The sequence below is a fragment of the Pteropus vampyrus genome, unplaced genomic scaffold, assembly GCF_000151845.1.
Source record: "Pteropus vampyrus isolate Shadow unplaced genomic scaffold, Pvam_2.0 Scaffold14, whole genome shotgun sequence".
In the NCBI taxonomy this organism is placed as follows: Eukaryota; Metazoa; Chordata; class Mammalia; order Chiroptera; family Pteropodidae; genus Pteropus; species Pteropus vampyrus.
In genome coordinates, this window is record NW_011888795.1 from 12,204,040 (window position 1) to 12,217,716 (window position 13,677).

General features: G+C 32.6%; 1 protein-coding gene across 6 annotated transcripts in view; it reads right to left on the reverse strand.

Annotated features, from left to right (window-relative positions):
• Positions 1-534: 534 nt before the first annotated feature.
• FXR1 (FMR1 autosomal homolog 1) overlaps positions 535-13,677 on the reverse strand; it is a 56,362-nt gene continuing 43,219 nt past the window's right edge. For 2 of the 6 annotated variants that reach the window (XM_011382902.2, XM_011382910.2), the window contains 4 exons: positions 8,753-8,956; positions 6,788-6,988; positions 2,343-2,434; positions 538-1,579 (listed from right to left, as the gene is read on the reverse strand). In XM_011382902.2, the coding sequence (XP_011381204.1) occupies positions 1,409-1,579; positions 2,343-2,434; positions 6,788-6,988; positions 8,753-8,956 (668 nt within the window). In that variant the 3' untranslated portion in view covers positions 538-1,408. Of the gene's footprint in view, positions 1,580-2,342; positions 2,435-6,008; positions 6,090-6,787; positions 6,989-8,752; positions 8,957-13,677 lie in introns of all 6 variants that reach the window. The other 4 variants (XM_011382914.2, XM_011382922.2, XM_023526285.1 and 1 more) reach the window with 3 other exon arrangements.

The window sequence follows — 13,677 nt, forward strand, 5'->3', positions numbered from 1 at the left end:
CCACAATTATTTTATATGACCTCACAATTAGCAGCATAAATTATTGTACTTGTTACCTTTTAGAACACACTTATGAAAATCTTCCTAAAATTAAGACATCTGGCTAAAATATATGTAAAAAGTACAATCATTAGCATGAACCTTCAAATTATTTGATAATCAAAAAGCATATCAGTAACCTATTCCATATTTAAAAATTACTCATACTTCTCTAAAAATTTTTAAGGCAAAAGTAAAATTCTAGGTTTTATCCCACTGCCTTCCAAAAGTTGCCTTTTATTAGAACTTTGTTACAAAGACTTCCCTAATATCAAATGTATGATCAATTCCCTAAGCTATTCCATTCAAAAGACTAGTGCAAGGTTTCAGAGTATTCATTACAAAATGATTAACTGACCAACTAATAGTTAAATATATTATGAACAAATATAACTGCTTTTTTTAAAAAAGCAATCACGATACTAATCTAAGCCTATACATCGCTCCAACTACTTTGCAACAGTTGGTATAAAAAGTAGAAAGTTAAAAATCAGCAAATGGAAGATCAAAGTTTATTTACTACCTGCATACAAAAACATATTGCACATCAAACAACCAAAATCAAAAAAAAAAATAAAAATAAAAATAAGAAAAAGAAAAGATACTCTACTGAAGACTAACATGTAGTTTATACAGAATAAACCTTCTGGAAATTGATCTTTTCAGTAGTTCAGGTTATGTCTGGACATGACTAATTCAGCTTAGTGTTTAACTAAAGCTATGTTTGATTTTTAAATACTGTACACTTTAATAAATAAACCAAACAAAGCCTCAATGTAGAACAGTCACTGCCAATATCACCCAGTATCCCTGCAGATGAGAGTTTAACAAATGTATTCCAGTGGTCTGCAGATTTTTCTCTACATACAGCACTTTATAAACACATTAAAACAGACCAGTTTCCAGACTAAACTAATGAAGAAATTACAATTCAGTGCAAAATATTTTAGACTGCATTTCACTCTAGTTTTCCTCAGGTGAAGAAGTGGTTGCATATTATTAAAAATGTAACAAAAGCAGCTAATGCTTTCATAAAGAATATTACGTTAGGGATCCCACCCCACCCACCTCCCCCCATCTCTGCCATATTTTGAAAACAAAATAACATTTCCTATAGCCAGCAACTTTTTTTAATGTTACATATACTATTCTCAAGGCACATCTGATGATATATTTTATAACACAGTAGGTGTCAAAGTATGTTTAACATATGATTTCTTCAGGATCCCTCCCCTTTCTGAATTCCAAATGGAGGAACTGAAAGTGCGATGTAAAGACTGGCGATCCATATTCTATCTTTGGCAAGCTTGTACAAGCACTATTGTAAAATGTAATGTAAAAAGAACTGTAAACTAGGAACTTCTTCAGTTTATGAAACACCATTCAGGACTGCTGCTTCTTGAGTGTTTTCTTCTTTCAAGGTATTTATCTTTTCTTCTCCTGGAGTACGCTGTAGCTTAGAAATTTCATCGCCAGAAGCACTAGTTGGGCCATTTATTGCCTTTTCTGAAGGACCATGCTCTTCAATCACATCTTTTGCCTGCCAAAGGGAGACAACTTTTTCAACTTCTTTATACATGACATCTATAGCTGAGGAGGAAAATAGCTACATAAACATTAATTAGCTAATAATTTTAGTTTCAGATACCACAATGGATCAAATAATTCAAGTGTTCTTAAAATTCAAAACAAATAATGTACTTCACCTCTCTGGGTCTTTCAACTGTCTGTAGTACCTAGCAGCACCTAAACTACAGGAAGAATCTACACTTGTTTAATGAAAACTTGTACTTAATTTAAAATTTTTATTTTAACCACTGGAAAGCTTAACATGTGCAAGGTATAAACAGTTAATACCCTAAGTAAAACAAATAATTACCTATTTTACTCACCTTTTTTTAAACTCATATTTATATATTAAATCCTTTAAAGCACTTAAAAGAATTGAAATGTAAAGGTCTACATCCATCGTTGAGAAGAGGTATCTAGCCTACTGCTCCCTCAAATTAAGCAACAGTCTATGTACCCAGTATCTTTGGGCAGACTCAATTTTATAAATGCTTGTTAGGGTTCTAATGGAAAAGTATTTCAGGCTCAAGCATGCATACCTTCAATTACCTGGGACCAACAACAAACTCAAGAATAGTCTTTAACTAAAATATTCTTCTTCTAGTTGGGGAAACAAGTGATCATATAGAAAGTTAAGTAAAAATAAAGCTAAACCATACCAAAAAAAAAAAAAAAAACCAAAACAAAAAACCAAAACAAAAAACCAAAAAAAAAAAAGTTTAAATTCTCCTTACCATTTCTTTCTTGTTTTTAGCCAAAGTTTCCCTTGGGAGGTTTCTTTGTCTGCTCTGAGACTCAGCTCTAGAAATATAATCTGCAACTGTGACTGTTGAAGATGAGAAAAAAATTACAGGTGTTGAAAAAATATTTCTAAATATTTTATTTATGGATAAGAGTAATTTTACTTTTAAAATAAAGTAATGGTGGGTTACCCAATTTCAAAATTTTCTTAGGCTGGGTACCACCTCCAACCAAAAACGAAGCTTGAAAAATGTGCCTCTTATTTAGTGATAACAACAGAAAACTTTAAGCTGGAAATCGAGGAAGCCTAGATTAAAGTCCTCTTTCATAAGAATCCAGCCTTTTGCTTCTGGTTTGAGTCTATGGCTGTGGGATGTTTGAAATGGAAATCCACAACCAAGAAAAGAAAATGCAGCAATATAAGCCCAGTGTTTGCGATTATCAGTGGAGAAAAAAATGGGGCAAATTTGGTATAAATCATGGTGTGGTATACTTCAATTTGAAAATTTCATGAATGATGTAAAAGATTTACTCAAATATCAATTGTCCTATTATTTTTAAAGATAGCACAATTAAGAAATCCAAGTGTGGTATTTTATGGTTCCTTTTTAACATCCCACACTAGAAATCATTCTGAGTTATATACCAAAAAAAAGAAAAAAAACCCCAAAAAACTACAAGCAAACTAAAGATGACAGACCACCACCCTAAAAATGTGGACACTGATCATAGTGATGAATAAAGTCACCATGAATTCACTAACCACTCACTCCCCACTGCCAATCTTTCAATCTTTCCAGAGACTGGGGGGTGTGGGTGGGGGTGTGGGTGTGTTTGCAAAGAAGTGGGTGATGGCAGGAAAAAGATTAACCCAAGCTAACACCCTACTGCCAACCCAGTGCACTAGGTGCAACATGGACTACAGGTAGGTACTCTAGACTGGCCTCGCTTCATTCCTCAATCCTTTCTCTCCAAAGACATGAAATTTAGAATTCACTAATTTGAAGAAATATCAAAAGGATCACCCTCTTTCAAAGATTTTGTATCACAAAATGGTAGAAAAAAAATCCCTGATTATGTGAAATAGTGTATTTTAAGTTATGGGACTAAGTTTATTATGTAAAAGAATGAAAATTCAAGTAAATTTCAAATTAGTCACTAGGTAAGGGGAAAACTGGTCCATCAGGTTCAAATTTTATGAAAATAAATCATCTTGATATAATAATATAAAGCAGGATATATTTATAATTTATTTTTCTTAATCATGAATTAACATTTTAACACTTGGATCTTGTAAGATCCAAGAACTTTCTAGAACAATTTATCTCTTTTAAAAACTCAAGGAAACAACTTAATTCAGAACTAATCTACATTATTAGAAATACCACTAAATAATGATATTTTGTGTCTAAAACTTCTTTTCTTCTAAATTATAAGAAACTCAAGTGTGCTCATTTGGAGCTTTTAAAATCATCATTTAAATTCACTGTTAATGCATTTATAAATACATTTAATGGTTTCTGAAACTGGAGCGGGGGATACTATCAAATCCACTTCATTACTATGTCTACATACATGGTGGCAAAACCATTTTGGAAATGATCCTAGTTTGGGAGCACCTTAATAAATTCAGTTTCCATAGTTCGGTCCTCAGTTACACCTGAAGAACTCATCTACTTGGAAACCCTGCTGCATATAGACATACTGCTAAATTCAAATGTGACAATTCTTAGAACTCTTCATCTACTATGTACAGACACAGAATGATATACTTTGATATAGTCTATCAATTAAATAAATTAAGAGGCACTTAGCTGGAAAGGTAAAAACTTATCAGTGCCTCTCTTCCTTCTCCCCAAGGGGAGGTAGTTGAATCAAAACAAAAAAAAAAAATCCCATTTATAGCCACTTAAAAGTTCAATATATTAATATTTATACTACCTAGAAAAAAATACAGGTAATTTGTGCAACGTAATTTAGACTCTAGAATTTTCCCTAAGGGGTCCAAGTTAATCGACTGGACACCAGTGTATTGTCACATTTATTTTAAGCAAAGAATATTCAATGCTTAATTTACATGAAGGACAACAAATTTTAAGCAAATGAGGACAAATTAAGTGTTTATATAGAAAATGTTGATATTCTTTAGATGGAGGGTGCCTTTCTACAACTGCTGTCAGGGGCAAGAAGAAAATAATGTGTTTGTTCATCCTATCCTATCTTGGGTTTTTTTGGGGGGTTGGGGGGAAGGGGCATGGGACAGGGGGACGAACAGACTGGGGAAGGCAAGGAGTTCCAAAAATGAAAAGCGGTAATTCCAAAGAACATAGTAAAATAGGAATAAATGTGATATGAAACACAAGTTATTGAAAACTGTACTTTACTGAAGTTTCAATTAACATCATGAAGAAATCTCTGCCTCTTCTTTAACAAACCCATTATATTATTCCTTTTATGTCCACTGACTTAGAAATAAACCACTGTTTATCTAGTTATTAAATTACATTGTAATTTATCTTCTGTTAAGCCCATACTGATAGCTTGAATTGTATTTATAAAGTAGGGCCAGAGACAGTATTCACTGCTGTGTCAGCTTCAAAAAATGAAATAATACAATCTCTTGATCTAAAATATATTTCTAACACTACAGAGGGAAAAGATAAGGGAAAATAAACATTTTCTGGAAACTTTCTATTTTTGACAATATTTAATTCCTTTTAAGTTTACAACTATCTTTAAAAGATAATTTTTTTTTCCAAGAAAGGGAACTAATATCCTTAAACTGGTTTTCTCAAATGTCTCTATAACCATTAAACTTAAATACTAAAAATACCGGGATTTATATTCTTTATTTGGGAAAAACAAGAAAGAATTTGCTTTGGAAAGAATGCAAAAGTGGATTAGTTTAAAAGGGGTTTATTTCGGGTGCACATAATTTCTTCATTGTGAATATACATGTGATTCTCTGTACACAGGAAATGGAGTTATGTTCAAAATAATATAGACACAGCAAACAAGTTTCTTTGAAGTTACTAAAAATTATGACTACTTAAAATTAACATTCTAAAACTAAGTAAGTACTATTAATCTGAATAGTTAGTAGGTGTAGGGAAAAGGAATCACACTACAATAAACAAAAACATAACATGCATTCCTCTTATTAGGAAAAAGACACTTTCAAGTTATTTTTCTCATTTATACTTTTTTTTTTAAAAAAAAACTGTGGGTATTACTACAATTCCCACAAAATGAGGTGCTGAATGCAGATAGTCATAAGCAGGCACCATGCAAAAGCTGCCCAGTTTTGCCAATCAACCTCAATCACAATCTACAACACTGTCCCTTGGATGGCAGGCTCCAACTCTAGGGTGAAGAATCTGCCAAGTGGACAGAATAATGATCTTCTCAACAGTATTTCCATGTAAAAAATTGAGACACAACATTAGTTCAATTAGATAGGTTACTTAACATTTACAGTGTGAAGAATGCATTTTCTTAAGAGTAGTAGTCTTATTAGTTGAGTAAACAATTTATGCAATGCACATCTTGAATGTATATGCACACATGTGTACATGTAAGTATAATATATTTAGAAAGCAGACACATGACAATTTTTCATGCTTATGACCTGGTGATGTCAACAGGTCCACTCAAGTTACCTGGCTGTCTATCTTCTGCCTGACCCCTGAAACGACGCCTGCGGCTACGATTGCGTCGCTGGGGTTTTTTTTCACTATCATCTGTAATTGCAAAATTTACCATGAACTATTCTGACAAAAAACCAAACAAAAAGCAAATCAAAAATAACTTCTTTCCTTCAAAGATTTAAGGAAGGAGAAAGGGAATCTTGTAGTTAAACAGGAAAGATAAAACATACATTACTGACAGGAAAAATGTTTGTAGTTTTAAGCATTCCAAACAGATATAAAATGGAATTATCTAGAAATTAAGAGGGTTTTAACTCAAACTCTGAGACTTAATTACCATCATTCAAGGAGTTTTCCTCTCCAATACAGTTTAGTTTTTACCAAAGTTAATGACATTTTAGCCCTTTGGAATTAATGCCTACTCAATATACATACCTTCACTAGTGTCATTTTTTACCTTCACTAGTGTCATTTATTAACAGTTTTTAAAGAGGCAAGAAGAAAGCCCAATTTTGGTTTAGGAGCAATAAGAGTATTAAGTGCCCTGCAGTCCGAATATCTGTATTGATTTAATGGCATCAAAGGGCACTTTAAATAAACCCTCTCTTTCAAATAACTTGGCTATACAAATCCGAGAACTAAACATTTAAAAAAGACACAAAGCTATCTTATTTGAAGTAAGCACTAAAAAATTCAGTTTGCGAATTGCATGTTTTTTTTTTTTTTGAAAAAATGCATCATACGGTAGTAGTATTATACAATATCTATCTTTTCCCTAAGTGCTTACATACCTAGCCCATTTTCATTAACTGAAGCTGTATCAGATTCAGTCATTCCATCCATCAGAACAGCATCTTCATCAGTCCTTCGTCTACGAGACCGCCTACGACGGTTAGTACTGTGATGAGATTCGCTGGCATCAGTGTCTGCAGTCTGATCTGATTCTGTATTATCAAGTAAGCTGTATGGATTGCTGTCTGGATCTTTGAGCACTATATGCATGTCAGAGGCAAGAAATAGTCATTTAAGAGAGCTGCAGTTAATATGATTGTTTTGATCTATATTGAGCTATACCAATTAATGATAAAGAAATGTCAATTTTCCCCCAATAAAAATATACTATCTTCAAATGTTTTCTGCATTTACCATATTTTACCTGAAAAATAATATGAAAAAAACTTTAAATGGCAGTGAAAAATTAATGCATAAGAGCAGCAGACACCTCAGCTTCCTACCGTTACTCTCTGTCTTGTTTAAATATGTTAGGAAATAATATATTACATGGTATTTCTGACATTCACATTCCTAGCTAACTCTACCCAGATTTCAGAAAAATAAATATTCGGCTAATAGAAATTAATTCTAAGAGCTTTTGTCCCCTTTACATAGTTCAATGGACTATTTCCAAATAGTACTGAACACCTGCATTCTATGATTTACCAGAAATCTGTTACTACGAACTAAAGCAATCAAAATCAATCTACACTAAGAAAGCAAACAAAAAGTTGAAACTCTAACTGGTTAAAGGAAAATGTGAAAATGAATGTTGACGAGTATTCCCATCTCCAGAAAGAGCATAAAGGTGGGGTAAGGTAGGGTGAGGATAGGAAAGGAAAAGTTTCAAGATATGATTTGTAAGGAAAAAAATACCCATCTTACCTATGTGCATTTATTGCCTCCACCAATCAAATTATAGAAGAAATTCACCTAATCACAACTTTCCCTTTCTAAGTTTCCTCTGGTAACAGCTAGCAAGCTAGCATCTTTGCAAAAAACAGTTTATCCATTAATCATAAACACTAAGTACATTAATATTGCAATTCAGAATACTATAATTTTATAAACCTTGGTAATAGTGAACAGTGTACTGAAATATAAAAACTTTTCCTGAGAGCCTGTAAACTAAAGGGCTCAAAAGAATTTCACCGGAACTAGAGAGCACCTTTTAAAAAGTCCCTAAATTTTGTAATTCGTTCCAGTTTTTCCTAATTTCTTGGTATATATTTAATTATATACACATATGTTCTATAACGCTCATAAAACTATAATAAAACTTTCATAGAGAATAGTATAACATTAAGAAAGGAGTGGTTTTCCTAAAGTGGTATACAATAATGATATGTTAAGGTTATATATCACTGATATAATCTAGTCCAAGTATCCCTAACAATTCTCCCCACTAGCCCATGATGCTAGGCAAGAATATTCTGGCAACAACTAAAACATCTATTTAAAGCATTTAAAATTATCCAAAAACATGACTAAACAGTTGTTTGAACACCTCAAATCTGTCTTCTAAACGCTCTTTACAACTCAGTTCTTCAAAGGATAAAAAAAAAATTTTTAAGATGCTTTCACCATTTTTCCCCATTCCCAAAGCAGTACAGGTGTAACAATGAATGCTTTTCAGTTAATTTTCAGTATTAAGTATAAAATAGGTATTTAGACCTCTCTGGGCATAAAAATTCTTTGAGTCTGTCTTGCAATTACATAACACACAAAAATTCTAGGGGGAAGAACATTCTAATAACTTAAGCCCCCCAAAATTGAAGGGATAAACATTTAACCAGAGAAATCAGCTTAATTGAAAAATACTCTACAGGGCTTGCCTTCATATTGCTATATGTTCTATTTTTCTTAGACAGTGAGTGGCAAGAAAAACTTCCAAAATAGGGTGGCCCTGGTAAATGAATTAACTTGCATAAAGTTATACTGTTTACAAACAAAGAATGCTGACATAGTATATAAAAGACTACCAGAACTGATGGAAGATTTGCCACCACGTGGTCCACCACGACCTCGACCCCCTGAAACACTTCTGCCTCTTCCTCCTGGACGTCTCCTGCTGTCACGCTGATGTCGGCTCTCTCGATCATCTTCTCCTGCCAATGACCAATCACTCAGCTCGTCTTTACGCTCAGATTCTGTTTCAGAGGGGTTAGACAGCTCAGAGTTTGTACCTTGGGAAAGAAAATAACATAAGCCAATTAAGCTCCATATATTAAAAGAAAAAAAAGTGAAAATCTTCAGAATTACTTCCTGCAATTGTTTAAATTAACTCTACAGATTAGCTGCTTCAAAAACACTACATTAAAATTAAAATTTCAAAATTAACTAAAAATGAAATGTTAATATTATACTAGTAAATACAGTATAATTACCTACTATTCCAATAGATTAAAAACTGAATTATCTGAATGTGCAGAAAAACAGCCGCAGAATATTAACAATACGATGAAATATTCAAAAATTTTGCCCATTTTTAGGTTTTAATATCCAATTATTAACATAATATATATAACCACTATCCAATATTTAGAAGCAAATTTAATCACATTCAGAAAAGTAACTAAATTATACCATGTATTTTACCATTATTTCACTGATATGAGAATATTTTTTCGCATTATAACATCTCTGAAATCAGGGTGTTTATTATAATTGATGGCCTCAAAATTGGGAGTGTACTTTTACTGGTTATATAAAAAATAACTTTTATGAGCAACAGTGTCTTAAATTAGAATCCAGTATTTGAAATTACTGAACAAATTTTAAGGTTATCCTGAGAAGAGGATAACCTGACAAGAGAATCAAAGCCAGGATCAGTGAGACAAAACTTCAGTATAACTAAAAATTTACAATTTTTAACATTCCAATGACTTAACAGTTACCTTTTAATAATTTACACACTCCAAATATTCTATAGAAGCCTAAAATATCATCATCATTACATCACAAAGTGTCAGATTTATGTGATTCCCAATCACTACCATACTCACTCTCATTCTACTCTTTGGTAGTTCTGGGATGCCACTTCCACTCTTCCCCTTTACCACATACCCAAACATATCTCTTTCAAAGCCCAGTCTAATTTCTAGGTTCAGGCCAATTTAACTGAAAAAAGACCTCTCCCCTTATCATATTTCCTAAGAAGTAATATATCCCTATCATGTCATGTTTGTCAAGAGTTGTTTTCTCTTTTTATCCCTTTGAATCTACTTCACACTTGGTCTATCAGAAATTTAAAGGGTGGAGCTCTGTCTCATAACTAAATGCCCCCAAATGCCTACCAACGGACATAATAATTTTCTCTTAAGTAAATTTGCTGAATGATATTGAAGTTCCTTTGCTAAATTCCCAAATAAAAGTGATTCCATAATAAAAGTTCCCTATACTTAAACTCCACTATCACTTGATAACAAAAGTAAAATAAAAACTCTTCAGAAACACAAAGTTAATAGTACTAAGGTGCAGGGAGTAAAATGTGAAGTTTAACAAATGGAGCCTAATAACTTCCTTTCTCCTTTAAAGATAACTCTTCAATGCATCTTTTTTTCTCCACAAACCATTAAATATGGATGTAACTAGTCAATTATATAAGAATGAACAAGTAAGTAGCTGGAAGACTATCGCTAGTTTCTATTTTTCAAGTCTTTGTTAGGAATAAGAGTCTCACACAAGAGAATGAATCTTCTAAATACTTTCTCCAATGACCAAAAAAAAAAAATTTATTAACAGATGTAATGGCTTGTTGGAATAAGGGCAATTGATCATTTCATGAGTAGTGAAGAAAACTGTTGGAATGTATACAAACTTTTGAATTTATTGACAAACTTCTACTCTGCCTGAAAACACATTACCTAGATTTGAAGGTAGGTGTGTATCTCACGTGTAAAGATTTTAACAAACGTACCTAGTGAATTCTCTTTAGAAACACAGAGTAGTATCTAACTCAGTGTCATAAGCAAGGAAATTCTTCCTTAAATTTAACCTAATCTACTATTCAAAATATTTAAATAGGATGTCAAAATCATAGATTTCAACAGATAAGACAGATAACAAGGTCAAAAACAGAAAACAAAAAGGCTATTGGCTAGTGCTCCACTTTATTCATTTTAAATAACCCTTAAACATGTTTGACATGGTAAAGGGATTTTGTAGATGCGCTCAAGGTTAAGAATACTGAGGTCGGGGGATTATCCAAGCGAAGCCAAACCAATCACAAGCATCTTTAATAAATAATCTTTCTCAGCTGCAGAGAACCAGAGAGGGGGCAGTGTAAGGACTCTTCACAGTTATTGATTTCATAAGATGGAGAGAGAGGAGGCCATGAGCCAAGGAAGGGAGGTGGTCTCTAAAAGCTGGAAATATCAAGAAACAGATTCTCCCCTAAAGCCTCCAGATAGTAATATATCTCTGCAAAAACTTAAGACTAGTGAGACTCGTCAGAATTCTAACCTACAGAAATATAATAAATTTGTATTGTTCAAGTTTCTAAGTGTGTAATTTGATACAGCACCTAGAGAAAATACTGTTACAATCACTGTAATCATTCCAATCTCTCAAATTTGTAAAATATAAGTTCACAAAACCAAAAATTAAAAAAGCTTTAAAAATGATTCATGAAACTGATTCCATTTTTAATCATGCCCATAAATGAAAAGACATGTTTTTAACAGAATTTTAAGATTTCCCCCTAAAACTTCTAAAATCACTTTATATAAAGATGGTTCACATCCTTTTCAATGATCATGTATGCTCAACTTAATAGATGAAGTACCACATTTTATCAAATCCAACATGCCATCCGTTGAGAGTATTTTGTGTGCCATTAAAGAAAATGCTGCCAATTAAAGTTGTAAGGCATCACCCATTGTTAGATACGTACCAATTTCAGAGACGTTATACTGAGAAAATATTTTATATAGCTCATATAAATTATCTTTTAAAAATTCTTCTGATATTAAGTGGATAGTAAAATCTATAACTAAATTCAAATGTTATTTCTCTCAAGTCCACTTAAGTTTGACAGCTATTTCAAGAAATGTTACTAGTCTGCAAAGATTCGGAGGTAAGAGTGCCATCTACTGAACAATTTGCATAGCTTTCTTCAATTCCAATATTCCTCTACCACTCTCATATAAATTATCTACTGTCAACAAAAGCATTTTGCCAAAGAGTGACTTCTCATCAATAAGCTAACTTGACTTCCCACAGAGGCTTATGAAATTATTCAGTGAATTCATTCTTATCATCCAAATAGACAAATCTGATCATATGAACTCGTAATTTATACCTCTAAAAGCATTCAGTATGTACCTAATTTCTATTTAATTACTGGTTGTCTTTTGTATTATATGTATTTTCAGGAATACAATAGTTCACAGTTCTCAGGCTATCACATGCTAAACAGTTTTACTCTACTGGAATTTTGCTTTTCAGGTTTCAATACAGAATTAACTTTAAAATAACAAAAAAATTAAGACATGAAAGGAATAATTAACCTTCCAACTCTACAACAAATAAGAGAGTACAAATTTAATATAACTGGCATCACTAAATGGTCCTTCAAACATGAAATCTGGATGTGGAATCTGATGAACACTGTAAGCTTTTGTGTGTTCTATTTCCCCTAAATGCTTTTTGTTTTAGAAAAGTCTCATGAAATATTTGCCTAAAGCAGTTAGGATAAGCATGGGGAGTGAAGGGGAAGAAAAGAGGAAGGGAAGAGAACAAAGGAGGAAAAAAACCAGTCACTGCTAAGATCCAAGTCCAAATGTAGAAAAACGGAACAACTCCAAAGCTGAAGAAGAATAAGTAAGAATTTAGAATTAGAGAATTATTGACCATCACCATCCACTGGCTCCTATGGGTTAGGTTCCATCCTCACAGTGAAATAAGTACATGTGAGAAAAATGTTCATTTATAAAATGTTAATTTGGTTGACTTTTAAAGCCCTCATTTTAGTGAAATGCTATTATTTCACAAAATTCCAGATGTGATATTAATATTTAAAACTGCTGGATGAGCCAATAAAATATATTTTTAAAGCTAGTATAGATTTGCTATATGCAATCTTAGCACAGTGCTTAACATAATTTTTCATTTTTTTTTCCTAGAAGGTAAGCGAAAGATGATTTCTAGCAGCATCACCATTACTAGGGTTTTTATTGAAAAATGTACACAACTGTACAAGAGAAATATTTGAAGTTTCACATATATTTATTCTAAATATTTAGAATAACCAATCATGAACTACCAACAAAAACATGCTTCATTTCATTACATAGCTGCTTAAACACATTATATACCTTTCACTGTCATTAATATAAAGTATGCCGTCACTACTGTATTAAGATATACACCTCAGAACAATCTACTGCCCTTGAAGTTAAGATTAAGTGAGAAACTAAATAATAAGCATCAAAATGTACTGGAGCACCTAAACTAGTTCTACAAAAAAAATGTTTTTTTTACCATAACCGGAGGTGTAATTAGGGCCCCGACGACCTCTGCCTCTTCCACTATAAGACCTAGAACCTTGTACAGAAGAGACGGTACTTTCATCAGTGGCATATCCTTTCTCTTTTTCAGGCCCTCTGGTGGAAGAAGGTCTGAAACCCATACCAATCTGTCGTAGCTGTTCATCAATCTGCAGGCGTTCCATTCTTAGCTGTTCTACTTCCTGTAATCAAAACAAAACGGGTAAATCTTATTTGTAACTTTTTATCTCCCTTGCTCTTTATCAACTCAAATAGTCTACATCAGAAACAATAGTTAAGAATTATAAAAAGATATCAACGAGATAATATGATCTAGACAAAACCAGTTACCAAGAAAGCCTATCTTCATTTCTAGTTCTGTGCTCTATTTGCATCTGTACAGAACATGTAGGTACATA